Genomic DNA, 25,691 nt, shown 5'->3' with positions numbered 1-25,691 from the left:
TTCGAAGGCAGCAACGCTGATGCGCACAGCTCAACCTGCTTCGGAAGGTCGGTCTTCTTCTAGCAGCCAGCGGTGGTGGTCTTTTGACTCTCTCTTTCTAGCATGAAAAAGTTAAAGAGGTATAGAATATAGTAGGGTTTCTTTTTAGAAAGGTGGGGGCTTCAGCAAGGAGCATTATCTTTTTACTCATTACGCGCATATATTTAGCCTCATCTACCTGCTCCATTATTGAATAGGATACATGAGCCGAATGGGGGCCCACGAGGGGTGCAAACGGGTAGGTCTAATAATTTCCTCAAGGAAGAAAAGGCGAAAGAGAAAGGAACGGGCATCTTTGGGTACTTTCCAACGATGGTTTTTGCTTTTTAAGTGCGCAACCTAACTCTAATATTTTTACCCACTTCGCTCTCGTTCTCCTGCCTTCCCTTTTTCTTTTCTTTGTGTGCTCTCGTCTCTGTTCTCCGTTCTCTGTTCTCTGTTTTTCTTGTATGAGCACGAAGTGGCATCGAGAAGTATGACTCGGAGAGAGTTGGCGCAGCAGACAAGGCAATAACTATCTCGATCTCCTCCTCCTCCTCCTCCTCCACCGCCATTCTGTGTATCTCTCCGTCTCCACCGAACTTGTGTATATATCCAAATAAGGTAGGGAAAAAGAATCGATACGGAGAAAGAACCGCATCTTTCTTCCATTGTTCCTCTGCATCGCTTCTTCGGACCAAAACCACACGGCTCGCCAGATCTGATCCCAGAATTCGAACCGCGCGAACCGCATTCCATCTGGTAAGTCCTGTTCATGCCTGCATTTGGCTCCGCCCATCTGATTTTGGTTTTCCCTGCTGCTGTTCTATCTTCCCCGATGGTTTTGTCTCGTATCTTTTTATAGCCCTGATAGAATTATGCTCCTATAGAATTTCATTTCGTGCGTTGGCGGTGGCATCGACGACAGAAAAATCCGTGTTTCTCCTAATATTTTTCCCGAGGAAATTTGATTTCTTTAATCTTTATAATCGCTGTTGCTGACCAGCAGATACACAATGCATCGATCTGATGCTCTCAATGTACTTGGCGGAGACTTTTGATCACCTCGGTGTTCTTTTCTTCCGATCAAAGGTTTTGAGTTTGTATTGCTGAACGCTGAAACGCTGCCAAAGCTTGGCTGGTAGGTCAGTGCTGCAAGTGGGAGACTAGCATTGACAAAAAAATTTCAAGTCCGGCATGATGAACTGGCCTGCTTTAAACTAATGCCTTGTATTCCTTCCGAAGCAATCTCGCTTCAAGCATGCCCATGCCAGATTAGACCAGGAAGGGCATGGTTTTTGCGCCCCTTTTCCAGTCTGGAATCACTTAATTGTATCTGGGAGACGATAGCACCTCCTTACCCCACTTATATTTAAAGAATTTCAACTACTTTGGGCCATGTCTGCTCTCAATGCTTCCTTGGTGGCCTCTCTAATTTACTTCCCGCTTTTAATTTCCCTCTCCTAACTTGTGTTCGTCCTGGCATCAAGGACTAATCCACCTTAATGCTTTAAATTCTCAACATGTTTGTGCACGACTGACGACCGCTCTCTTTGTCCTTCAATCAACCAACCAATGCTGGTTTTCTTTGATTAGCTTGTGTTTTATATTAAACTTGTGATTCCATTCCATGTGGTGGTGACTACTAGGGTTAAAAAGACAATTTACAGTGTCCAAGAAACTTTTTTTCTCTCTCACAAATATTGTTGCTAAATCTCCATATATGCTTATCTGTTACTAGAAAATCAGATATTTGATAGTTCTACCTCCAGGTTCTGTTTTTAATTCATTCGTACCGTTCTGCTACATATCTATTCCAGCTGCTAAGGTTTATGGTTCCTGTATCGCTACAATGCCAAGCTGTATCAAATGATATATTTACAAAGCAGCGCATATCTGTTCCAATGGGTGCCCAGAGTCAAACCTATGTGATGATATTGCTTTTCTTTTCCAGCAAACAGTGCAGCTGCACTCACAAAATCAGGAAACTTCACTAATTGGTTACTCATACCATGGTCAACGTTGTCAATCATCACGTGTCATTAACAATTTAAGAGCCAAATCTAAAAAAAAAGGTTTTGTTTACTTTTCATCTAAATCTACGTGTGATTCTCTCTTTTAGCTTCAAAGTTTAAGAATCATTAGCTAGAACTGTCATTGACTAGATTTCTTGGCAGAAACAACTTTACAGACTTACAAGGTTCACTTGGTTATTATGGTAAGAGAAGTTCCAAAGCTGAGCCTAATTGATTATGCCTCTTCCAACTGTTGCATGGAGATGGAACTAGTATTGGATATGTACCTACGTATAGGTTTCTTCAACGGGAAATGCAAAAAGATGAAGTGTATTGATAAATAACTCGGATAGATATTAAATAGTATCGTAGAGAGCATTAAGAAGGAATATTCTGTAGAAAGTAGTGATATTAAGTTGTTTCTTCTTCTTTTTGATAGTTTTAATTGGAAACTTATCTCTAGATTACTGATAAATACCTGATGAAGGACTGTCTACTAGCATTGTGATAAGTGTATCCCTTTGAGGTCAAAACTCCATTTTAGCTTAATTCTTAAGATTCTACCATAGTTTTAATTCTGAATTCCAGCATCATCAACCAAAACCTAGAAGTAAAAGCTTCAAGGATCTTTATGGCTATATACTATAGAATCAAGTTCATTGTTTTGGTAAATTTTGACTCACTACCTTGTCAAAAGTGTCTGACTTGTATCTTTATATGAAGATTTAACTGTGAGTCGAATGTGAGGCTTTATTATCACCTAACATTTACCATTAGTCATTATCAGTAAATAAAATTGAGTTTCTAGTAGGCAAGTATACTATCTCTCTGTTTGGATGCTCGAATTCAGTATTGTGAAGCATAAGATATTTATGGACTTTGATAAACTTATTAGTTAAAAACATTAGCAGCATGTTTTGTTTTAAGTTTTAACTAATGTCGAAACATGGAAAAACCTATTGACAGAACTCAGTCACTTGTAATACTTGGATTTCTGTTGTTCGCATAACTAAAATACATAACCAGAGTTCTACTGGCAGTTTATATTCATATGAGCATGTGATTATAACTGAGAAATCATGGGAAATGTCCTTCTGGATATTAATACTTATAGGAATATACTCTTCTCTTAGTAATTCTATAGGTCTTGTTTGATATCTTAAACAACTTGCAGCTTTCCTGTCACCATTTCTTGTGTCAATCCACCTGTTAGCATGAGTTTTCATTTCTATTGTACTTTATTTGTTGAAGAATGACTCAATCAATATAGCATTATAGGATATTTAATTGATGATGGATCGGCGAAGTTGGCCTTGGAAGAAGAAGTCATCTGAAAAGGCAGCGACTACAACTGATTCCTCCACTGCAATTTCATCTAGTTCTGGTGGAAATAAAGTTGATCAGGTTTGTTTCTTTCTGTGCTTTGCTGGTGCAGACTTGAATGAAATCACATCAGTGAATTCTTGATGGACAACATGTTTTGAACATTTCTAATTGATTGACATCATCGATACGAGTTTGATAAATGGGTTCCATGCAGGTAGATAGATACAGGATACTGATATTGGAAAATGATAAGCTTGTTTTATTATTTGTTTGCAAATATGGTGTATAACCTTAAAGTTGAACATAAGAGTATTTCTAGAATATACCACTTGAAATTCATAGATGGATATTGTATAGAGACTCATAAAAGGACAAGCTTAAAGATGTCAAGAATGCTGTATATGGTCCCTTTTACGGAGTTCTACGCAGACTTTAAAATGAAAGACACTTGCATAATACAGTCAGGCTAATTAGTTATCTTTGTTCATTTTTCATAGCATCAACAAATAGAAGACTTTATGTGCATTAAACAAAATTACTAGAGGTATCTAGCAGGCTCAATCTGTAGGCAATAATACTGTGATCCATGTTGGCAGGTGACATTTAGTCATACTGGCATATGTATGTTGACATCCATTTATTCAATGTTGAAACTGACCATTATTCAATGGCTATATTTTATATCAAGGAACTGCATGTGTTTGTAGTTAGTTTCTGAAAAAAAAAGTGGCAAACCTTTGCTGTTCCAAATGTGTGACAGTAAACAATAATCAAATATCCAGCCGAGTTGGGCAAGAGTTTAGGGAATAGCTACATCACCATGAAAGGTGATCCACTAAAACCAAGAGACAACACAAAAACTAAAAAGCAACTAATGTACACCCAAAATCCACAAATCAAAGCTGAACAATTCTAATAAATGGGATCTCCAGATCCAACAGAAGTATAAATAAACAAGGAAACCACATTATATTATTGTCATTTCATAAAAATAAACATTAAGAGATGAAGTTATAACCAGCAGAAGTCTTGCAAATCAGGGCACCAGTTTGTTTCTGTCATATTTGGAGGAATAACCACTGGCAACATCAATGGTTATTGGGACATCTTGAGAAGCACAATGGAGTGGAATAAGCAAGCATTTTTTTTTCTTGCACCTGTATCATCAAGGCCAAGGAAAATAGAAAATTTAAATCTATGCAAATATACTTGCATCACATTAAACAACTTTCTTTATCCAAAGAGTTAACATAACAGGTAAACTAATGAGGTTTCATGAGGGTCTTAGCTTGGAATCTATTCCCTGCTCTTTCAAAGACCTCACCAGGATTTGTTGTTGGTAGTTATTGTTTCTTATCCTACGTTACTGTGGATTGTGAGTGAAGACATCTGTCTTGTTTTCTGGTTTGCTCTTCTCTTGATGTGGTTACATACTCTCTCAGTTGAATCCCTTTTTTGCAGGATAGTAATACTATTAGCTATGTACAAATTTCTGTGGAATCATATGCCCACCTGACTGAATTGGAAGACCAAGTGAAGACCTTACAAGAAAAATTATCTGCAGCACAAACTGAGATGACAACTAAGGATAATCTAGTCAAGCAACATGCTAAAGTTGCTGAAGAAGCAGTTTCAGGTACTAAGGTGTAGGATTACATCAATTTGCATGAATATATTTTGGTGCCAACATTTAATAAGTGGTTCATGTGGCTGCATATGCAGACATTTATTCTGATATAGCCCTGTGACTTCTTGCAGAAAGCCGTAGTAGTCCTATAACTATGTTCAAACAGAGTGAACAGGCAGCTATTTATTATGATCCATATGCCATTTATTATTATGTGATTCTCTAAGACCTCTATGCTTTGACCTTTTTTTTTCTTTTCCACTTATCACTTTTAGGTTCACTAATGAGTACCATTTTATCTTATTCTGACTAGACACCTTATTTGTTAATATATAAATTTAACCATGTATTTTGGCTTTGCTATTTAATTGTCAAAATTTTCTCAGTTGGAAAGTATGTGTGTGTGTGTATATATATTGTATGACATGTACATGTGACCAAAATTAACATATGCAGCTGCATCCTGCATATGCTCAATGCATTAGCCTGATCTGTGTCTTAACTTCATTTAGTACTGCTTGGTGATAAGCACATCAATCTGGTTATGCTTTCTTAAAAAAATTGACATAGTTTTAGCTGATTTCTCTGGTTGTCTTTAAGATTGTTGATCTGAAAATTGATTATGAGGAACCTTTTTTTATTGTTTTTAATTTCTTATTTTGAGTATCAATGATTAAGATGAACATTTTTTGTTGTTTCAGGTTGGGAAAAAGCTGAAGCTGAATCATCTGCACTGAAAAATCAACTTGAATCTGTCACATTGTTGAAGCTTACTGCTGAAGAACGCGCATCTCATCTCGATGGTGCCCTGAAGGAGTGCATGAAGCAGATAAGAAACGTGAAGGAAGAAAGCGAGCAAAAATTGCATGATGTAGTCTTCGCCAAAACTAAGCAATGGGAAAAAATGAAGGCAGAGCTAGAAGCAAAGCTAGATGATTTTGACCAGGAGCTGCTCAGAGCTTCTGCTGAAAATGCAGCTCTTTCAAGATCTCTTCAAGAACGTGCAGATATTCTGATGAAAATTACTGATGAGAAGTTGCAAGCTGATACTGAAATTGAAGTGCTAAAGGGCAATATACTATCATGTGAAAAAGAAATTAATTCATTGAAATATGAACTACATGTTGTTTCTAAAGAGCTTGAAATTCGGAATGAAGAGAAAAATATGAGCGTAAAGTCTGCTGATGCAGCAAACAAGCAGCACCTGGAGGATGTCAAGAAAATATCAAAACTGGAAGCAGAATGCCAAAGATTACGTGGCCTTGTTAGAAAAAAGCTGCCTGGACCCGCTGCATTAGCACAAATGAAGCTAGAGGTTGAGAGTTTAGGCCGTGATCATGGTGAGAGTAGATTGCGGCGCTCACCTGCTAAGAATCTCGGTACTAATCACATATCAACACCGGCTCTGGATTTTGCCTCTGAAAGCATTTACACTTTGCAGAAGGAGAATGAGTTTCTTACAGCACGCTTATTAGCAACTGAGGAAGAAACGAAAATGCTAAAAGAGGCTTTATCAAACCGTAACAGTGAGTTACAGGCTTCAAGAAACATTTTTGCTAAAACAGCAAGCAAGCTTCGTAGTGTTGAAGCACGGATGCTGGCTCTGAACCCGCAAAAGTTCTTATCAAATCCAAGTTTTGACATCTCTTCTGATACCAATTTGAGCCAAAATGAAAGTCACCCACCAAGCTTGACCTCAATGTCTGAAGATGGAAATGATGAAGTAGAAAGTTATTCTGAACCTTGGGCTACACCATTAACGTCAGATCTCTCACAAATCAAGAAAGAAAAAGGCACTGAAAAGAGTAAGAATACTGGCAATTCAAACCATTTGGAACTTATGGATGACTTTCTAGAGATGGAGAGGTTAGCTTGTTTGTCAACAGAGTCTAATGGAACAATGACGATATCTGATGGTGTCCTTGATAAGCTGAAAACTGTAAATAATGATGGTACTTTGTCGGCTGATGTTCAAAAGGATGCTACTAGTAAAGAGCAACATCTGGCATCAGAGAAGACAGGTCTGCCTTGCACAAATCAAATGTGTTCTGAGGGAGAACTTGCAACGAATAAGCTCAGTTCTCTGTTGAGAAAGCTTCAGTCAAGAATAAACTCTACTTTTAACTTGTCAGATCAGGAAGTTGATATCGGTAAAGTGTTGGAGGATATAAAACATATTGTGCAGGAAACACAGGAAGAGTTGCCTCAGCATTCTGTAAGCTGTGTTATCGAAGAAAATTACTCTACAGATGCTTCTTGTCATAAAAGAGATTGCTATGATGATGTGGACAAGACTACCGATATAGGCATTTCTTCTAAGCAAGATGATATTTCATGCGCTGATGATAAGCAGAACTTAGGTCAAGAGTTCAAAAATGCTTTGTCAGAGATTCAAGATTTTGTTACATCTGTTGGTAAAGAATCCTCAGAACTACAAGATAGGCAATCTGGTGGTCCAATACTAAGTGAGAAAATCCAGCAGTTCTCTTCTTATGTCAATGATGTACTACACAATGAAAAAAGCTTGAATGATTTGATACTTATTTTATCCCATATTTTGTCCGAAGCCAGTGAGATGGGCTTTAAAATGACCTTTAAAATGGGCAATGAATGGGAAAGCAATATTTCAGACTGCATAGATAAGGTAACATTACTTGAAAACAGAGTGGCTCAGCATGAACCAAGAAATGAGATTTTATCAGGAAGGTCTATCGCTCCGTCTCATTCTTCCTCTCATCCAGATATCGAGGGGCCTATCAGTGACAGCTTTGAACAAAGGAGCACGACACAGAAGTTTTCGTTGAAGGAATTTGAAGAGATGAGGTTGGAGAAAAAAAACATGCAAACGGAACTGTCTACTTGTACTGAATTGTTGGAAGGGACAAAACTTCGTCTAGTCGAAGCAGAACAAAGTTTGGCAGAGCTTAAATCTCAATTGGCTGCTAGCCAAAAATCAAACAGCTTGTCTGAAACACAGTTAAAGTGTATGGCCGAGTCGTACAAGTTGCTGGAATCACGCGCACAGCAGTTAGAAGCCGAAGTAAACATTCTACGTACAGAAGTACAAACATTGAACGATGAACTTGGTGAGGAAAAGCGTATTCATCAGGATGATTTGACCAAATTAAGAGATCTTCAAGAGAAGATCGAGAGGTTAGCTATTGTTTTGTAGACTTTGCTAAATATTGTAATTCAGAATAGTTGATTGCATGTTGGAGTTGGCATTTATTTAGTTGGTGCTGTTAATATATTTATTGTTCTTATTTTCTTATTTCTTTTCATTTTTTTTTAAATGAAGGAATGAAAAGTGTTCAATGTGCTCAGATGCTGACAATGACAAGACAAAACAGGTAATGTGCATTCCTCGACTCCATCATGCAAGTCTTTTTGTTGAGCTAGGTCTATAATTTTTATTTTTTCTTCTTTTATATAAGAATGACATTGACCATTGGACCTTGTTAAAATAGTGCCAAGGTTGGTTCTTATAAGCCAATTTATGACTGCCTCTTTGAACCCACCAGTAGTGGTCCAAAATTTTCTGGTCTCTCTTATCCTAAATGGCTTACAGACTTTGCCAAAGGAAAATTTTGCTTTGCAATTAACTTTTATAAAACCATGTCTACTCATGTTTGTGCTTTTGTGACTTTCGAAAATTTTGCATGATGTTCTTGTCTTGAGTTTGACGACAACTTTAAATATGTGATATTTCACAAACTCGTGCCTTCAGGAAGGCTAGGGTTCGCATTCCTACTGTTTGTTGCTTTATCATCAGAAGCTCACAAATCGTTTCTTATCAAGAATGATGTTTGCAATTTGATTTTATTTTTTGCAATTGTTCACTACACTGGCATCAGAAAAGCACAGGAAACTGTTTTTGGACTGAACTAATTTGTGCTACTTGTTAATTTACATGAACCATTTGTGGCATGCCATCATCTTTAGATTCAGATAACAGAACTTCTAGTTCTTCTACACAACTTTCAAAGTGCCGTATGTTCTGTAATAGGAGAAAGAGATAGCAGCCGCTGCGGAGAAGCTTGCGGAGTGTCAAGAGACCATACTTCTGCTTGGAAGGCAATTGCAAACATTGCGACCACCAGCAGAACAATCAGATTCCTTTCCAAATAACAGAAATCACTTAAATGACTATTTCGAAGACGCACTGGACTCTACTGGCTTTAACACTCAAAGCATGCATAATTCAAGGTACATGGCATCTGAGACAGAAAGTGCTGCTGCTTTTGTGACGCCAAGAACCGGTGGTGAATCCCCATTGGATGGATACAGCTCCCAGATTAGCCCATCCGACAATGAAGCAAGTCCATTTCCCAGATCACCTATCAACTCAAAGCATCAAAAGCATAGGTCTTCCAGGTCATCGTCTTCTACTTCTTTTCCTAATGCCTTGCCCGATAAGCAGGGTCGTGGTTTTAGCAGGTTTTTCTCCAAGACAAAAGGCGATCACTAATTTATGCTTTTGAGAAAACTTTTCTTTTGATGGATATTCTAAAAGAACTCTCCGCAGATTGATAAATGAGTGCACAGTGGTTGATCCACCAATTAATCTTCAAAGTTGAGCTCATAACTTGTAGTTTTCAGCCTTTAGGCGGGTTACGCTTGTTTTTGGTGGTAATTACCAAATCTACTTGCAATCGAGCCGCCCGCCTTCCTTGAAAGTTTGTTTGAATTGCAACTTGGAGCAACATCCATGTCCTCCATGATGATCAACAGTTATAATGGCAGTTGTGGGTTTACCAGACAAAAATTTATGTACATTGTCGTCGTGAAGACAACATTTTCCTGTTACGGAACGTAAGCATATAGTAAACCAACTATGTTCTTAGAACACCGATTGATGTATAGTAAACTGGCATAAATTATGTTTCTTTAAATATTCCAAGTTTGGTTTGTGAATTCAATCAACGTTTGAAATCTCCATACCGATTTGTGATTGCTCAAAGTTTTCAGTTGTGAATTATTCATCACTTCTTCATGACTATCCTGTAATTGAAACAGACGATAATACCAGTAATACGATTGTTGTCGGCCTAAATAAGAAGCTCCACTGCCTGATATAGAGTAGCAGCATATCGAAGATAACAATGGGTTGAGAGATCGCCCACAGACGGCATGACAAGGCATCATGGCGTGGTACAAACCCCTTTTAACTAAACCAGAATGGAAACAATCATCTACCACAAGCTCTTGCAACCCGCAATGAATGCTCTTCACGTCCGTGTCTCCTCGCTGGAGTTCACGCCACATGACGATGGCGCTCTAGTGCGGGTGGAACACCACGCCTGTGGGGCTCTTGCTCGGTGCATGCAGGCGCGCCGGTGCCACGGCCTCCTGTGTCCCACATCGCCGACGGAGGAACATGCTGCGCCAACAGTCACATCCGGAACATGCATGACCAAGAAGTTGCTGCAGCTCCAACCATGTAATCCACCGACACCGCGTTACAGTACTTGCCGGGGAGTCACCAGGCACTGCAGAAGCTCCGCGCGCGGCGGCCGTACACGTAGTTGGAGGTCTATGTCCGGCGCTGCATGCTTAATGTCGGGAGTAGGACATCGGCTGCCATGGATCTGTGGGCGAGCCGGCCACGTTTGTACAGCACAAGAGCGACCCCTTTGGAGCTCTTCAGTATGGCGAATTCGATGTGTTCCGCCACTACAGCCACTCATTAGATTTGGAGGCCGTGGCTCCCGCGCACCTCGCGGTCAACACATGGGTTTCCTCCTCCTGTGGACCCGTCTTGCCTTGTTAGATCTTCTTCGATATGTTTGGTATACCGTCTCCGGAAAGGCGATGTCTGCTTTGATAAATGTGCTCTTGCAGAGGCGTTGACATAGAGAGGCTGAAATGAACTCAGTTTCATGGACTTTCACCTCCTCAACGAGAAAAGTTCGTACATGGCAAAGCAAATTTTAGCGGGCGTTGATATCTATAATTTGCTGCAACACCACTCACTACAGACACGATGATCCAATGACCATAAAAGCCACAGAAAGATCAGCACATCGTTATGATGCACGACAGGAGTTCACGAATCCAAATGTTTTGGCTCTGTTCATTGTAGAATACAGGAGTTCATCTACACTGTTCTTTGTAGAGACATTGGTTCAAGCATGAAACCATCTAAAACCGTAGCAACATGAAAGTTTTCGTCCACGATTGGAGATGTGTTGGTGTTATCGTATTGCTCGATACAAAGTTTTCAGAGGAAAAGAAATTTAGATACGGAAAAATATTAGAAATTGAAGTTTGCTGCTTTATAGATAACCTAAATTTCTCAAGGTTTTGATATCTGAAGATTTAAAGGAAACACATTTTCCTAATAGAACTAAATATTTTATGTGAGAGGATACATATGAGATTTCGTAGACACTGCATACGACTTGTATCCAACATTAAATGCTTGATGATGATGGGACTCGTAGACATGGCATGGCCAGCGAAGGCTAGAAGAGGGACCTCTTGGAAGACGTTTAAGAGTGAAGAACTAGATTTTAGAGGTCTGCACAGCCACTCATTAGATTTGAGGACCCTAATGAGCTTCCACATCTCCAAACCCACCCATGGTTGTCCTCTTTGACGGAGCCTCTTCTTCTTCGTTTCTTCGACGTGTTTGATGGTGCACCCACTAGTCATTTCTGCACTGAAGAACGTGACTTTACTGAGAGCTTCAAGCATAATTCTCATGGCTGATACGAGTGTAACACGAGTTGCTGTGTGGTACTCAATGACCTATTTGAGCCATCAAAATCTCATGCATGGAAGAATGCACCCTACGTATCTATCCTTTTGATTATTGGCTTTCCTAAGGCAGCAATGTTTGACTGAGGATTAAGAAGGTACAAAAGATTTCATTTTTAGAATCATCTTAGTTTGTTATTTTGCTTCTTTTAGATGCAGGAAGAAGTCTTGGCCGACATTTCAAGCCTCTCATCATGTGTGAACCCTTTCATACAGAGAGAACAATATATATATATATATATATATATATATATATAAGTATTATTTTTCTATTAAATTATTATTATTGTTATTATTTCATGAGCACCGACAACCCACAATGACTATTGGGTCCTTTGAATCAATGCCGGCTCAAAAATATTAGTGCATTCATGACTCCTTTGGTCAATTGGGATATTTTGCCCTACAAACTCTATCAACACACAAAAAAAAAAGGCTAAATTTGTGGTCTCTTCTACTTAAGCTTCTTCCCATTTTTCGAATAATCATTCTTGTTCTATCAAATATGGAATCGGAATCAAATCGATTTCAAGCGATTCAGACTCCAATCAATTCATCGATTTCGATTGATAAAAAAAATAAATTTTTTTATTGAAATTTAAACTAAAGTTAATATATTTTAAATTTAAAATATTAATAACTATGCTATGAAATTTATTTATTTATTTATTTTTCATGTTTAACTGATTTGAAACCACTGTTGTGGTTTTGATTCCAATTTCTAGAGATCGGAATTGAACCGTCCGACTCCAATTTTGAGCCGATTCGAAGCGGTTCGACCGGGTTCTCTGCGGTGATTCGCTGAACCAAATAATATTAGTAGGCAAAGCTCAGAAGAAATCCCCCCCGTACGCGTGCGGTCGCTGCCTGTGATAAAGGGCAGCCAGAGACCAAACAGAGGGTTCCAAATTCCACATGCACTTGTCCCTGTTCCAACAGGAGATAGTGCTGTCACCGGAATCGATGAGTTGGAGAGGAGGGATTTCTTTGACGGTAGATTGGATTGGACAAAGAGAGAGAGAGGATGATAGATGCCACACAGGAGACCTGTGGAGGAGAGCAAAAGCGGGAGGAAGGATTCTTTCGCCGGAATGATTGAGATGCCCAATCACACTTGAAAAGGAAGAAGATCCGATCGTTCCAAAGGGATTGCAAAGAGAAAAGTTAACCAATGCAAACCCACCCCTTAATTTATAAGACTCGGTTGCGTTGTCAATCGAACGCAATAGGAGCTCATAATTTAAAGAGACAGGACGAGAGGCACAAACTGTTGTACTTTGATTCCAACAGCTAATATTAGGACAAATAATTGAGGAAAGGAACTTTCATGTCCATGGTTGCCGTTCTTTTCGCTTAAATTAAGTCGCCCTCTAATGACTTCAAAGCAAAGGACAAAAGGTATTGGGTTCAAAGGGTCATCATCTCCTCTCTCTCTCTCTCTCTCTCAATCTTCTTAGTCTTCAAACTTTAGAACCAAACCGCATTAGCAGGAGCACATTAGCATTTGGATTCTATTGAATCAGGAAAAATGTTGAACTTCCAGCCCTCTCCATCACCTCGAAATATATTGTAGAGGTTGGAAAGAAGAAAGAGAAAGCACAAAGCAGCAGAAGAAAACAAAAAGAGAACTCACCTCACACCGTTAAGCTTCGAGCTCTTATTGAATTTAGCCGAAGCTGAAAGAGGTCTTGATTTTTACTGCTAACTTGCTCAGCTGTTCTTCTATCCAACAAAACAAATGTGCCCACAGGATGTTCAGTCTACAGGTCTCATAGATGTACTCGATCCCAAACATAGAAACCTCTCATGCTTAATTTACTAGCATGCAGCTTACCGGATTCATATATATGCTGCGTAAACTAAAGCTGGTGGGTTCTCATCGTCTTTGTAACGTTCATACAGTATCAGGAAACGCGTCACAGCATGAACAGACGGAGAGAGAGAGAGAGAGAGAGAGAGAGAGTATGAACAGGGGAAGGTGCCCCCTCTGCTGTACTCCTTGCAAGTAAATTAATTAGTTCTCACAGGGCGGCAAACCGCGGGCACGCCGCTCGGAGATGTACAAATACAACCCACGCAGCGTAGGTTTCGATCGAGCAAGAACAGCTACATTCTAGTGAACCACCCCATCGGAATGGAGGCAAAAAAGAATAAACAAACGGAGTCCCGGATGATGGTGCATTGCCTCAACGAAGCATGGAGGTGAGGGAGCGGAAGACGACCTCCTCGCAGGGGATGGTGAGGCCCATGTCGTGGTCGAAGCCAAACTCTTCCTCGGCCTGCCGCAGCAGGCTCTGGAACTCCGGGTGCGTGAGGTAGGAGATGGGCACGATGAACCGGCTCCGGCTCTCGCCCACGTACACCGCGAAGTGGCCCTTGGGCACGTCCGCCGGCAGCTGCCTCCTCCCCAGGCTCGAGCACCTCTTCAGTATCTGCTTGATGGCCGCGGCCTGCGGCAGCTTGTTCGACCTCCGGAACGCCATCTCCTTGCAACGGTTGCTTCCAAACTCCAACCCTTAGAACTCGGGGGATTTTACAGCAGGAGAAAGCTACGCCTGCTGCTTTGCTCGGCTGTGGGTTGAGCGGAGAAAGCCGGTGGTGGATATATAGGAGAGAGGCGGGGAGGCCGAGAGGAACAAGAGCATGTGACGGGGGCGAGAAAGGGAAGGACAGACCACGGGTGCGTTGGGCTATGTGTGTGTTGACGCGGAGGACATGCGGGGCCGCGCCATTAAAATCACCTTGTTGTCCTTGTTGAGGACGAACTGGTCCTCCACTTCCCACCACCACTGCCAATCACCATAACAGTTGCTTTGGCGTTGGATTTGAATCAGTTTCCATGTGCCCGAGAGCTCCGTCACGACGTGGAACACACAAATGAACCCCACCGTGTCAGATCCCAACATGTTGCCTGTACCACAAGTGGGATCGAGCTAAGAGTACATGTCATTTTTCGCAAGTCGATCATCTAATTGTTGGATAATCTTGGAAATCTGGATAAGAATTATGGCCAGCGGAGGTGGCGGATATCACGGAGGACTTCCGGTATCACAAGACACTTGCTAGCAATTAATCACATAGTTTCAAGTGGTCAACAGACTTTGACTAATCTCATCAGGATATTTCCTGGTCGTCGGTTAGTGCAACAATTTTAACTCAGGTTAACCAGTGCAGGTAGAACCTATACAAAGATCGAGAGCTATAAATGTTGGATCTTTTCATGCCTACAACCGCACTAGTTGTTCAAGATCTTTTCTTTTTGGTCATTTAGGCTCTCCCATTTTTCACCAACAAGATCTTTATGCTCTGCAGGCGATCGATTTTGGAAGGTACGAACAAGTTGTTCACTAGTCCTTGGTCCACTGTCAGCGTAGGCCATGAGATCTACCAAGCTTTTAACCATCTTCTGCCATCTTTGTGCTGGTCTGCCACATTGCCTCTTTAATTTGGCCACTTGCCAAACTTGTTATATGACTCCAGAAATCCTTTCTTCGAGTCTTGACCATCTTAGCTTTGATTGTGGAGAAACTCCTGGGTCGTACGAGATGTACACCTTCTTCCTTTTCATCATAGCATTATATGGGCTATCATCAGCACCAACTTGTAAAGATTCTCATCAAGCCCCAAGGATATTTTCATCAAGAACAAATTAGGCCTTCCACACATAGTCACCATGAACCAAGTACAATCCCTCTTGTCCCATCTAAAATATTTCAAACGCTCGGCTTCAGAAATCACAAGCAGTCACACTGCTGAGGCAAACATCTAAAGGTTTTTCATGCTAAGTAGTAGAGTCCTAAAACAATATAGCTCTTCCACACGGTGATCGAGCAGGAGGCGTTCTCGGTTCGTCCTTTCTCCCCACGTTATGATGGGCAGCGAGAAGAGGAGGTGAGGTGAGACTGTGGCTCAGCTTTCAGCACATGGCGAAGGTCAGGGCATCACAAGTCGAAGAAGGAAATAAAAACAGAAGCAAGCTGGTACTGTCACGTACGTACCGCTGCAGCCTTGCATGCAATGACTGCCCATGGACACTTTGGTCACCCACCCCACCAACCCAAAAGGGATCAGCTGAATGATCAAAAACCCGCACCTAGTTTCTCTTATAATTCATGATATATATACCAGAGATCATTTCTTTCTGCTGGAAGAACAAATCTGTCTTCTACTGTAACTTTAAGGCCGTCCCATCGATGACAATTTTAGTTGCCCGTTCTGGGCCCAGATTTATCTCTGTGAATTTAGCCCGTAAGTCTGATCCTGGCCCATTGTTAAGCCTACTGTTGTACGAAAATGAAATCTTGGGATAAGGCCTCTTGCCAAGAATAGTTAGCAACAGAGAGATGAGTGATTTATGATGGAAATTTTGACAGGGCTTGGAGCGAAACAGTGGAGCTTTTTAGAGTTTACAGGGATCAATTGCAGTGGACAACCTTTTTCTTTTTTCGAGTTAAAAAGCTTAGAACATATGCACGTATTTCCAGTTATCTTGTAACACTATTCACGATTATGGAAGGCCTCCAGCTCTACGAAGTCCAACCAGCTATGTGCTGTACGAAGTCTTGGCGAGCTTGTTCTTATTTAGATGGACCAGCATAAAGGTATGTATCTATCATTCATCTTCCCTTGTGGCTCTCCACTGTGCCTCTTCCGAAATGAGGAGATGAACCAAAAGAACGTACAGAGTAATATCTACTTCAAGGCACCTATCGCCACCACCAACAACTGTACTCGCTTCCATTTACAGGAAATAAGACAACCCAATCACTGCACCGCCCATGAATCCAGAACCATTACGCTGCCCACATGGTTCCGTGCACCCACCCCTCCCCTCCCCCCGCCCCCCTTTCTGATAGCATAACACATCCGGTGTATATTCAGGTCCTGGTGTTTGATTTTCGATTAGCCTATAAATCTCTTAGTGATCAGAGCTTGTCCACCTTCTTGTTTATTTCCTATATGTACTGTTCATCTGATGATTCTTTGCTCCCCAAGTTTTTTCTTTCCCATCCCGTATTTCAAGCGTCATCTCTCCCTCTGTGCTTCTGTCCTCCTCCAGCGTTGGCTCACATGTTTCCTCTGGGCAGGCGGGTGGGAGCCTGCCTCCGCAAACTCATCAAAGCCATGGCGTGCAAGGGAGACGGAGCAGAGGCCAGGAGTGTCCGCACGAACTTCAACTGGTTGTCGTCGTCCTCCGAAGCGGCCATGGAGATATCCAGCCAGCTGAAGGAAGTGTTCCGGCTCATCGACTCCAACGGCGACGGGAAGATATCTCCTCCGGAGCTCTGTGACTTGCTGCTGTGCATGGGACACGAGCGGGCCACGGCCGCGCGGAAGGCTGAGGTGATGGTGCGAGAGGCAGACTGCAACGGGGATGGCTTCATTGACCTCGACGAGTTCATGGAGGCCGTCGGCGGAGGAGGGAGCGGAAGCGGCGGCGATATGTCCGGTAGCAGAGAGGAGCTGATGGAAGCCTTCCGGGTGTTCGACGTCGACGGGAACGGGTTCATCTGCGCCGAGGATCTAAGGAGGGTACTCGTCCGTTTGGGCCACGGCAAGTGCAGCCTCCGGGAGTGCCGGCTCATGATCAGAGGCGTCGATAGGAACGGCGACGGCCTCGTGGACTTCGACGAGTTCTGGTCCATGATGACCGCCGGCGCATGTTGGAAAGTGTGTAATTGATATAGGAAATTTGCAGCTACTAGTTTAGCAAGGCAAGTCGTACCTAGAAGTCTACAAAAGAAAGGATGAAAGGGAAGCAAGTCTTCTTTGATGAATTGGTCAATCCAGGTGTGTCCTCTTCTTCTTGTGTATTTTTTGGGCTGGCGTTGCAATCCGGAGAAAACAAGCAAGGATATGTCAGCATCACTCACAAGGAGGTAGTCTGCTGCCAATCTAGTTTGTTCGACTTTTGCATCCACTAGATTATGAGCCAGTAGTTCTATAGACGTTGAGCAGGCTGCATGATTCTTCTTTTTATCGTCATTCTTGCATCGGTTCATTCCCATTCGAATTCACTTCTGCGGATCCTGATAGAATCATCGCTGCCCGACCGAAAGCATCCACGGCAGAAATATATGTCCATCGCAGGAGATGAGCCAATAGTGATTTGGTATGGCATCTGGTGATGCGAAATGGTTGGTGGTCTTCCCCATGTGTCAAGTGACGGACCCATAGGGCTCAATATATTCGTGGGACAAGTCGTGCGATTCATGGGCTTAATATAAATAAAACCCCGATAAGGGTTACGGATTTGCAGCGCCTTCGCTTGTGCCGACCCAAGTCGCGACATGCTGCGGTGGCACACCCCAAGGGGAGAGGGAGGGATGGGGTCGGATGGAGATGGTGCGCTTCTATACCATCTGTCGTAAGGTAAGTCTGTTCTCAAGTGGCAACTTAAGTTGGTTCTCGCGTTTGGGCGAACTGCGTACTCTCACCGTCTTACGCATCCACCAAACTATGGGGGCCCATTCACTCCTGGTTTCTCTCCCCTGAAAAATGTACGTAGATTTAAGTTATCGATACAAAGCTCAGAAATGTATTATTGGATTTTTCTCCTCGTCATTTACTGCATTATCTTTACTTTAATAGGGCTGGCAAGGCAGCCATAATTACGACGGCGCCCTTCCCGTCTTCATTGACCCTATTCGGTAACGGTAACAGATCAATATCCGTCCATTTCGAATTCAACGTCCCAGATCATATACCAGCCCAATAAAGTTCACAAAACGGTATCTCCATTTCAAATCAAAACACCTCCATTTCGAATCCTTTTTTGCCCCTTCTCTCTCTCTCTCTCTCCCTCTCTCTCACACTCGGCGATCTCTGACGGCCAAATCTTGCAGCGAAACTCAGCTTCGCTTTCCTTTGGTTCTTGCATCGATCCCATCTGAGCCCTCTTCAGGTACGCCTCGTTCCGAGATCTCTCTCTCTCCTCCCTCCCCCCCTCCCCCCCTCTCTTTCCTTCTTTTAGCTTAAATTTCTGTTGAAATTTGCCCTATGTTGTTGATGTTTCGAAGATTTAAAGATGGGCGCTCCTCAGCACAATTTTATCTCATCTAGGCTCATACATTCTATGAAATGCTTCTTTGTTTTGATGTTAATATAATGCAGTGATTTGGTTTTGAATGGTTGGATAGTCGGACGTCTTGTTTCGGCTTCGCGGATGGTTTCGGCATCCGAGAAGCTTTAATTTTGTTTCTTTCGAATTGATTTTACTGGAACCTCTCACTAGCGGAGCGAATTGATTTTTGATGTGGTGATCGTGGGTTTCTATTGTTGTCTCTGCTTCTTCTTTAACTTACTCTTTATAATCCATACTCGATTTGACTACTAGTTTCCCCTTACTTGACTTATTAATGTAACCAAATAATTTTGCCGCATGAGGAAAAAAGCTAATCTTGAACATAAATTACTTGAAAAAAATTACCCATCAGTTATTTTCCTCCATTTGGTGTCGTGTAAATCTTGAACATATATGCACCCTTTACTTCGCCATTGCAGACATTTTGGATCTCTCTTTCCTGAACTAATTCCTTTTTCTTCGATGAAGTAAATGCTTTTTATGGACACGTATTCTTTTTGCAGGTCAAATTGGTTGCATGGCTCGTCTATCTAGCGATCAGCTGTTACAATTGGAAACAGCTTGTGGATCTATTCTATATGAGCTTCAGGTTTTCAGTAGCTCCACTAGCTTGTTTTATGAAATGTTGTTGTTGAACATAGTTATAGGAGGAACATAAATTATGAATAATATCCTGATCATTGCAACTACTCACTCTCACTGCAGTAATTGTTTCCGCAGCATTATATGTAACAATGTTGCTTTTGAGGACATCAGTAGCTGGCTTATTAATTCATTCAACCTGGTTCATTAATTGTATTGTATCAGATTATATGGGATGAGGTTGGTGAATCTGATGCTGAAAGGGATAAAATGCTCCTCGAACTAGAACAAGAGTGCCTGGATGTGTATAGAAGAAAGGTCGACCAGGCCAACCGTTGTAGAGCTCAGCTGCGACAGGCAATTGCTGACTCTGAAGCGGAGCTTGCAGCCATCTGTTCCGCATTGGGTGAGCCACCAGTACACATTAGACAGGTGTGTCTCAGTTCATGCTTTTGCTATCAGACTTTAGCACTTTCCTGGGTTTAAAATTCTTGGAATGCCAAAACTGATGGATAATTATCTGATGTTGCTTGATCCTATGTTTGTTTGCTGCGATTCTTATCAGTGCATTGCTAGAGTGTAGGTGCTATCCTGCATAAGTAGCTTTTCTAATTTTGAAGCTTTCAATGGGGGGAAATGTATTACGCATCTCAAATGTATTTGCAGTCCAATCACAGTACGGGAAGCTTAAAAGAGGAGCTCAAGTCCATTGGCCCACAGCTAGAGGAGATGCGAAAGAGAAAAGTTGAGAGATGGAATCAATTTTTAGAAGTAATAGAACAGATAAGAAAGATCTCATTTGAGATCACGTCTTCTGAAGGCAACCAATCGAAGTTGGCCGTGGATGAATCTGATTTATCTGCAAGAAGGATTGAAGAGTTGTACAGACAACTAGAGTCACTTCAGAAGGAGAAGGTCTGAAGTGAACTCCTCTGGATCACATTTCATTTGCATAATCGTCAACAACATCACTCATTTGTTCTTGTAACAAATTAACTTTCTTCTGTTACAGAGTGATCGCTTGAAGCAAGTGATGGAACACTTGTCTACCCTGAATGCATTATGTTCTGTGCTTGGAGTTGATTTTAAAGAAACAGTAAGAGAAATACACCCTAGTTTGGATGAATCTGAAGTACCAAAGAGCGTAAGCAATGCTACAATCGAAAGGTTATCCATTGCCATAGGGAGATTGCGAGAGATTAAAGTAGAAAGGATGCAGAAGGTAATTGATGCTACTGAGAATGACAATCCTTATCTTACTTGTGCTATAATTCATATTGCGACATTGATTTATGGCAGCTTCAAGATCTTGCCTCTACAATGTTGGAACTGTGGAATCTTATGGATACACCAATTGAAGAGCAACGACTGTTTCAGAATGTGACCAGTAATATAGCTGCTTCAGAATCAGAAATTACCGAGGCCAACACTCTTTCACCGGACTTCCTCAATTTTGTAAGTAAGCAACTACAGCCAAATTTGCTCGGTTGCAGTGATATGTTAGTTATAGGAGCACAATTTTGATGTAGGTGGAGGCAGAAGTTTTGAGACTTGAACAGCTAAAAGTAAGCAAGATGAAAGAGCTAGTCTTGAAGAAGAAAACGGAACTGGAAGAGCTTCGTCGACGAGCACATCTGGTTGCAGAGGCAGAAAATGATGCAGAACTTGCAATCAGTGCTATCGAATCTGGTATCTGTTGATATTTCTGTAATTTCGTGCTATCGAGAGACGGCTCCTTAGCTTAAACTTGGTCTCCAATTCTTTGTGTTGCAGGAGCCATTGATGCTTCTTTAATTCTGGAACAGATAGAGGACCAAATCTCAACAGTTAAAGAGGAAGCATTCAGCAGGAAAGATATTCTCGAAAGGGTAGAGAAATGGTTACCCGCATGCGAGGAGGAGGCCTGGCTGGAGGAATACAATAGGGTCGGGAATCTGAGTAAAATGGTAGCTGTACACTTTTGCTCTGTTCTGTGACTGACATTCTTTTCTCCAATCTATTGCAGGATGAGAACCGCTACAATGCTGGAAGAGGTGCACACTTAGCACTCAAGCGTGCTGAGAAAGCTCGTGCTTTGGTCAACAAGATTCCAGGTTGATATATAGAGACATCTAAGACCAAATACGATTTATATATCTGCATCATGGAAGTTCTGTGACTTCATTTGCTACTTGCTGTATCTTGAGCAGCAATGATAGAGACTCTGGCAGCCAAAATCACACAATGGGAGAAAGAAAGAGGCGTTGAATTCACATACGACGGCGTGAGCATTTCCTCACATGTTTGTTGGTCGTTGATGGTCTTATTAGGAATCCGATCTCCAATTGCTTCTTTCTACCTTGTAGGTGCGTCTTCTGTCAATGCTGGAAGAATACATCATAGTCCGGCAAGAGAAAGAGCAAGAGCGCAAGCGACAGAGGGTTAGCTTTTTAACACAATGATATTCTAGTGGATCAAGTCAGATATTTGTGGCTCGGGATTAACACACAGTAGTACAATTCAGGACCAGAAGAAACTCCAAGGTCAGCTCATAGCCGAACAGGAAGCTCTCTACGGTTCAAAACCCAGCCCTTTAAAGCCTCAAAGTGCAAAGAAACTTCATAGAACATCAAATGGGGGTCCAAGCCGAAGGCTGTCTCTTGGTGGAGCAGCAATGCAGCCTCCTCCCAAGCCTGACTATTTGCATTCCGCAAAGTCTGGACGCTCGACGAAGAAGATAGATGATCTGGGTACCCTTTCCCCTGGTTAGTTTCTTGAATCTCCAGTAGCAATACGACAATGTTTCCCAAATTTTACTATGAACGAGGTCTGTAAAGTCGAGCTCTTGTTTGTATAGGTGCAAGGGGCCTAGATATTGCTGGCCTTCCTATGAAGAAGCTATCCTTCACCGCGCATCAAGAAATGGGTGCGCCACGAAAACCCTTTGCTCCCCTGGCTCCGGTCAACCACATTCCATCGACACCGTCGAGGCCCATTACCTTTGCTTTTGAAGATCACATGACGTCAAAGGGATTGACGTCGACGCCCAGAACTCCAGCTGCAGCGCCAATGGCAACACCATCGAAGCCCATTTCCAGTGCTATCGAAGAGAACGCTAAGCCCATTACCATGACGTCAAACGCAATGCCGGCCCCGACACCCAAAACTCAAGCTACAGCGCCAATGCCAACACCGTCGAAGCCCATTACTGGTGCTGTCGAAGAGAACAAGACATTGAACGCAACGCCAGCCCCAACCCCCAAAACTACTGCTGCAACGCCAATGCCTATGCAGGTGGCCACAACGCCTGCTCCGACTTGCCTCAGGGTAGCACCAGTAGAGGAGTTAGAGTATTCATTTGAGGAAAGGAGGCTTGCTTTCTATCTCAGTAGATAAATGAGCTACGTAATCATTATATGAACGCTGGTGCCCAACGCTTTGCGGGACACATCTTTGTTCTAGTCTGTAGTTGATTCAAAGTCGATTCTTCTCGACTTTTGTCAATGTTTACTAAGAAATCTCTTTCATATTCATTGATGATCGAGATCCATTACAGTCGCCGCTGGAATAATAGAGTGCTGGACTCTGTGAACATTTTACATCCGCAAGTTATCAGGGGATAGGGAATAGGATATTCATCGTCATATTTACTTTGACTCCTTAAAGAAATTAATCTATCCTCAAGATATTAGTACTAACCATGTAGGTACCAATCAAGATAACTCCTCAAATCTTTTGGTGTATTTCATCACCGATTGATCCTCTTGTTTGAGTTTAATAAATTCTAACCTTTTGATTTATCGGTGGGCTACACTAAAATACTTTTGATAAAAGATTTTCTTAAATATTTTCCAGATCATTTGTTCAACATCTAAATGACCCTTTTTTACCTCCCACATAGCATATAAGTTGCACAAATAATCTTATATTTATTTAAAATCCTTCAATATTTCTTATCCGCTTAGTGTATCATTCTTTCTAAACCTATCACTTGCTAATTCTATATCATGCCCCCGAGTTACTACCGACACCTCCTCTTCTCCTTGGGCCAATAATTATTCTAGTTGTCGAGATTGCCTCTCCACCAACTCTATTAACCTATTAATCACTACATTTATTTGATCTTTTGTGTGAATATCTTTCTACCATCGAGTCTAATTTGGAATATTATTAGGGTTATTAGCTTAACTAACCGTAGTAATCATATCATTTTTGCTCCCATATTATTTTTCGAGGTGAGAACACACAAATACACTTATGACCTTAACAATTAATTTATTCATAAAAAATAATTAAATGACACTTCAAATGTTTTTGTCTTGGGTGTCACCCTATAACAAAATATTTTGATTAAGTTAGACATATTTTTTAACTTAAGTAAATGCATTTAGCTCAAGTTTAAGTTAGACATTTTAGATATTTTGATTGTACTAAGGGATGTTTTAGCTCCGTTATGTCTAGTACTTGGAATATTTCTTTTTCTTTTAGATTGATACATTATGCGTAATATATGGATATATTACATGCAAATAGATTTTTTTTTTTTCTTCTTATCCTTGACGGATATATCACAAGGGGACACTTTCAGTTATATTAATCATATGAGATGCTTTAAAATAGATGCCGACGTTTTATTCACATTGAACATTTTAGATGTTTTTTTTATACAAACTTCAAAAACTTTTAATCTTTGATGAATATATCACACATAAAAGGAACACTTAAGACCATATTAGGTGATAAAATCATAAATAAACCTTTCATATAATAATGTTGTCTATATTAACAAAAGTGAAAGGATGACATGATGGTGAAAAAAACTTTAATCTTTTTGAAAAAAAAATGTGAACATGACCAACTTTAAGCCGAATGACTTATGGAAATCGGAGTTTGGTGACGCTTAATTTGTCAACATGACCATCTTTTTAAGGTGAAGCTAACTTGAGGATCAGCATAGTCTCCGACTTAATTGCATGATTGTCTTGAAAAAACAATTGACCTAGAAATGTGTTTGTTGTTAGCACCAGTGAGATCTAAGCATATTTTGACTTTAGGGTCACCCGAATTTGCAATAGTGTATCTTTAGCGATTAGTCGTCATGTTTTTATTTTTATCAAATAGAGTCGGATTCCCCATGGATTGATTATTTACCATTATGTTCTGTCCACAACATGTGTCCTATTCATGAGGTGAGTGTTCATAAATACGAAAGACTTCTTGAGATGTAAAAGAGGTAATGTGAAAATTGTAGTTTGTCTTTCTTTAAACAACGTTGTCTTTCTTTTTCTCTAATACGATGGCTTTAATTGTTATCCATTAATTTGCCATTAATAATAGGTTAAGATACATAGTTAGGCATTTTTTTTGGTGATCAATCATAGAAATCATGATGGTCTTGGATTCTTTATAAAGGCATGAATTAGTAAGAAATGTTGTGGATTGTCACCGAGTTTTGTTATGAATTTTTTCGGAACTCCAATCAATTGTTAAAAAATGTTATTGATACTGTGTTTCATTTCGTGTTATTTTATTTTAAGTGATTGAAAAATCCATACATGTGAAGATATTAAGTCTGATATTGAGTTTCAATCGATTTGAAATTGTATGTATTTTATTTAGATATGATAGTATGAACATTTTTATTTATTAGAAGATAAATAAGATTGAAAAAGACGGGTAAGAGACTCATCTCACCCTAGTAAATATCTAAAGAGATAGATGATATATATCCGAGTCTAGTCCAAAATCTATCGGCTTAAGTTTTTAAACCGAATTAATGTTTGATCCATTATATGTTAGCCAAAGTTCGTAAACAAAAAGAAAAAGTCAAAAAGTTAGACCGATAGAGAAAGAGAATTGAGTCAAAAAAAGATATTTTTGTGAGGAGAGATTGAAAAAGATGAGTAATAGAATAGTCTCATATTAATAAATGATATATATCCGAGTCTAACTCATAACATATTATCTTAGGCTTTAAATTAAATTGATATCTGACTCAATATATATTTATTATCCTAACTAGTTTGACTTAATGGATTCAGAGATACTATTCACTGAGATCAATCTAACTTTATACTCGTCTTTTGAGGTTACTCTTCTCCCAAAGTAGCAGAGGAGCCAATAACCCTTTTAATCCACAACATAACATTAGAGATTTGGCAATCACTTGCATAAACATAATTCAAGAAGAATAATCTTGCCGTAGCCATATGCTTACCAAAACATTAGAGTTTTGGCAATCGTATGCATCAACATGCTTGCACAAGAGTGGCCTCCATGGTCACCGAAGACATGATCAACA

The 25,691-nt window shown here is 40.7% G+C and overlaps 4 protein-coding genes across 5 annotated transcripts; 3 read left to right on the top strand and 1 right to left on the bottom strand.

Moving 5' to 3' along the window:
* Nucleotides 1-338: 338 nt before the first annotated feature.
* LOC135673539 (filament-like plant protein 4) lies at nt 339-9,924 on the top strand. Of its 2 annotated transcripts, none has more exons than XM_065182584.1 (6): nt 339-780; nt 3,312-3,437; nt 4,821-4,995; nt 5,688-8,139; nt 8,285-8,336; nt 8,993-9,924. In XM_065182584.1, the coding sequence occupies exons 2-6, from the start codon at nt 3,324-3,326 to the stop codon at nt 9,452-9,454; spliced, it is 3,255 nt and encodes a 1,084-aa protein (XP_065038656.1). In that variant the 5' UTR covers nt 339-780; nt 3,312-3,323; the 3' UTR covers nt 9,455-9,924. The 2 variants fall into 2 exon arrangements, with proteins under 2 accessions (XP_065038656.1, XP_065038655.1); XM_065182583.1 differs by having other exon boundaries at nt 340-780; nt 3,304-3,437.
* A 3,784-nt stretch (nt 9,925-13,708) lies between these two features.
* Nucleotides 13,709-14,429, bottom strand: LOC135674952 (protein SMALL AUXIN UP-REGULATED RNA 12-like). Its single transcript, XM_065185215.1, has one exon. It carries the CDS (start codon nt 14,226-14,228, stop codon nt 13,932-13,934), a length of 297 nt encoding a protein of 98 aa, XP_065041287.1. The 5' UTR covers nt 14,229-14,429; the 3' UTR covers nt 13,709-13,931.
* A 2,058-nt stretch (nt 14,430-16,487) lies between these two features.
* On the top strand, nt 16,488-17,668 carry LOC135673538 (probable calcium-binding protein CML18). The gene is made up of 2 exons (XM_065182582.1): nt 16,488-16,626; nt 16,833-17,668. Exon 2 carries the CDS (start codon nt 16,870-16,872, stop codon nt 17,425-17,427), a length of 558 nt encoding a protein of 185 aa, XP_065038654.1. The 5' UTR covers nt 16,488-16,626; nt 16,833-16,869; the 3' UTR covers nt 17,428-17,668.
* Nucleotides 17,669-18,515: 847 nt separating this feature from the next.
* On the top strand, nt 18,516-22,923 carry LOC135673537 (65-kDa microtubule-associated protein 3-like). The gene is made up of 13 exons (XM_065182581.1): nt 18,516-18,649; nt 19,333-19,418; nt 19,637-19,843; nt 20,078-20,326; nt 20,424-20,633; nt 20,711-20,866; nt 20,941-21,100; nt 21,185-21,336; nt 21,417-21,504; nt 21,601-21,674; nt 21,757-21,831; nt 21,915-22,155; nt 22,248-22,923. The coding sequence occupies exons 2-13, from the start codon at nt 19,347-19,349 to the stop codon at nt 22,784-22,786; spliced, it is 2,223 nt and encodes a 740-aa protein (XP_065038653.1). The 5' UTR covers nt 18,516-18,649; nt 19,333-19,346; the 3' UTR covers nt 22,787-22,923.
* Nucleotides 22,924-25,691: the final 2,768 nt, after the last annotated feature.

This window comes from Musa acuminata, chromosome BXJ1-5, assembly GCF_036884655.1.
Source record: "Musa acuminata AAA Group cultivar baxijiao chromosome BXJ1-5, Cavendish_Baxijiao_AAA, whole genome shotgun sequence".
In the NCBI taxonomy this organism is placed as follows: Eukaryota; Viridiplantae; Streptophyta; class Magnoliopsida; order Zingiberales; family Musaceae; genus Musa; species Musa acuminata.
The sequence above is the reverse complement of the archived record's forward strand: the minus strand, read 5'-3'. Positions and strand labels throughout refer to the sequence as shown.

Coding starts and splice junctions, on each gene's coding strand:
- LOC135673539 (XM_065182584.1), top strand. CDS start 3,324: ATGATGGATCGGCGAAGTTGGCCTTGGAAGAAGAAGTCATCTGAAAAG. Junction 3,438..4,820: donor GTGGAAATAAAGTTGATCAG/GTTTGTTTCTTT, acceptor CCTTTTTTGCAG/GATAGTAATACTATTAGCTA. Junction 8,140..8,284: donor CTTCAAGAGAAGATCGAGAG/GTTAGCTATTGT, acceptor TTTTAAATGAAG/GAATGAAAAGTGTTCAATGT.
- LOC135674952 (XM_065185215.1), bottom strand. CDS start 14,228: ATGGCGTTCCGGAGGTCGAACAAGCTGCCGCAGGCCGCGGCCATCAAG.
- LOC135673538 (XM_065182582.1), top strand. CDS start 16,870: ATGGCGTGCAAGGGAGACGGAGCAGAGGCCAGGAGTGTCCGCACGAAC.
- LOC135673537 (XM_065182581.1), top strand. CDS start 19,347: ATGGCTCGTCTATCTAGCGATCAGCTGTTACAATTGGAAACAGCTTGT. Junction 19,419..19,636: donor CTATTCTATATGAGCTTCAG/GTTTTCAGTAGC, acceptor GTATTGTATCAG/ATTATATGGGATGAGGTTGG. Junction 21,101..21,184: donor AATCAGTGCTATCGAATCTG/GTATCTGTTGAT, acceptor TTTGTGTTGCAG/GAGCCATTGATGCTTCTTTA.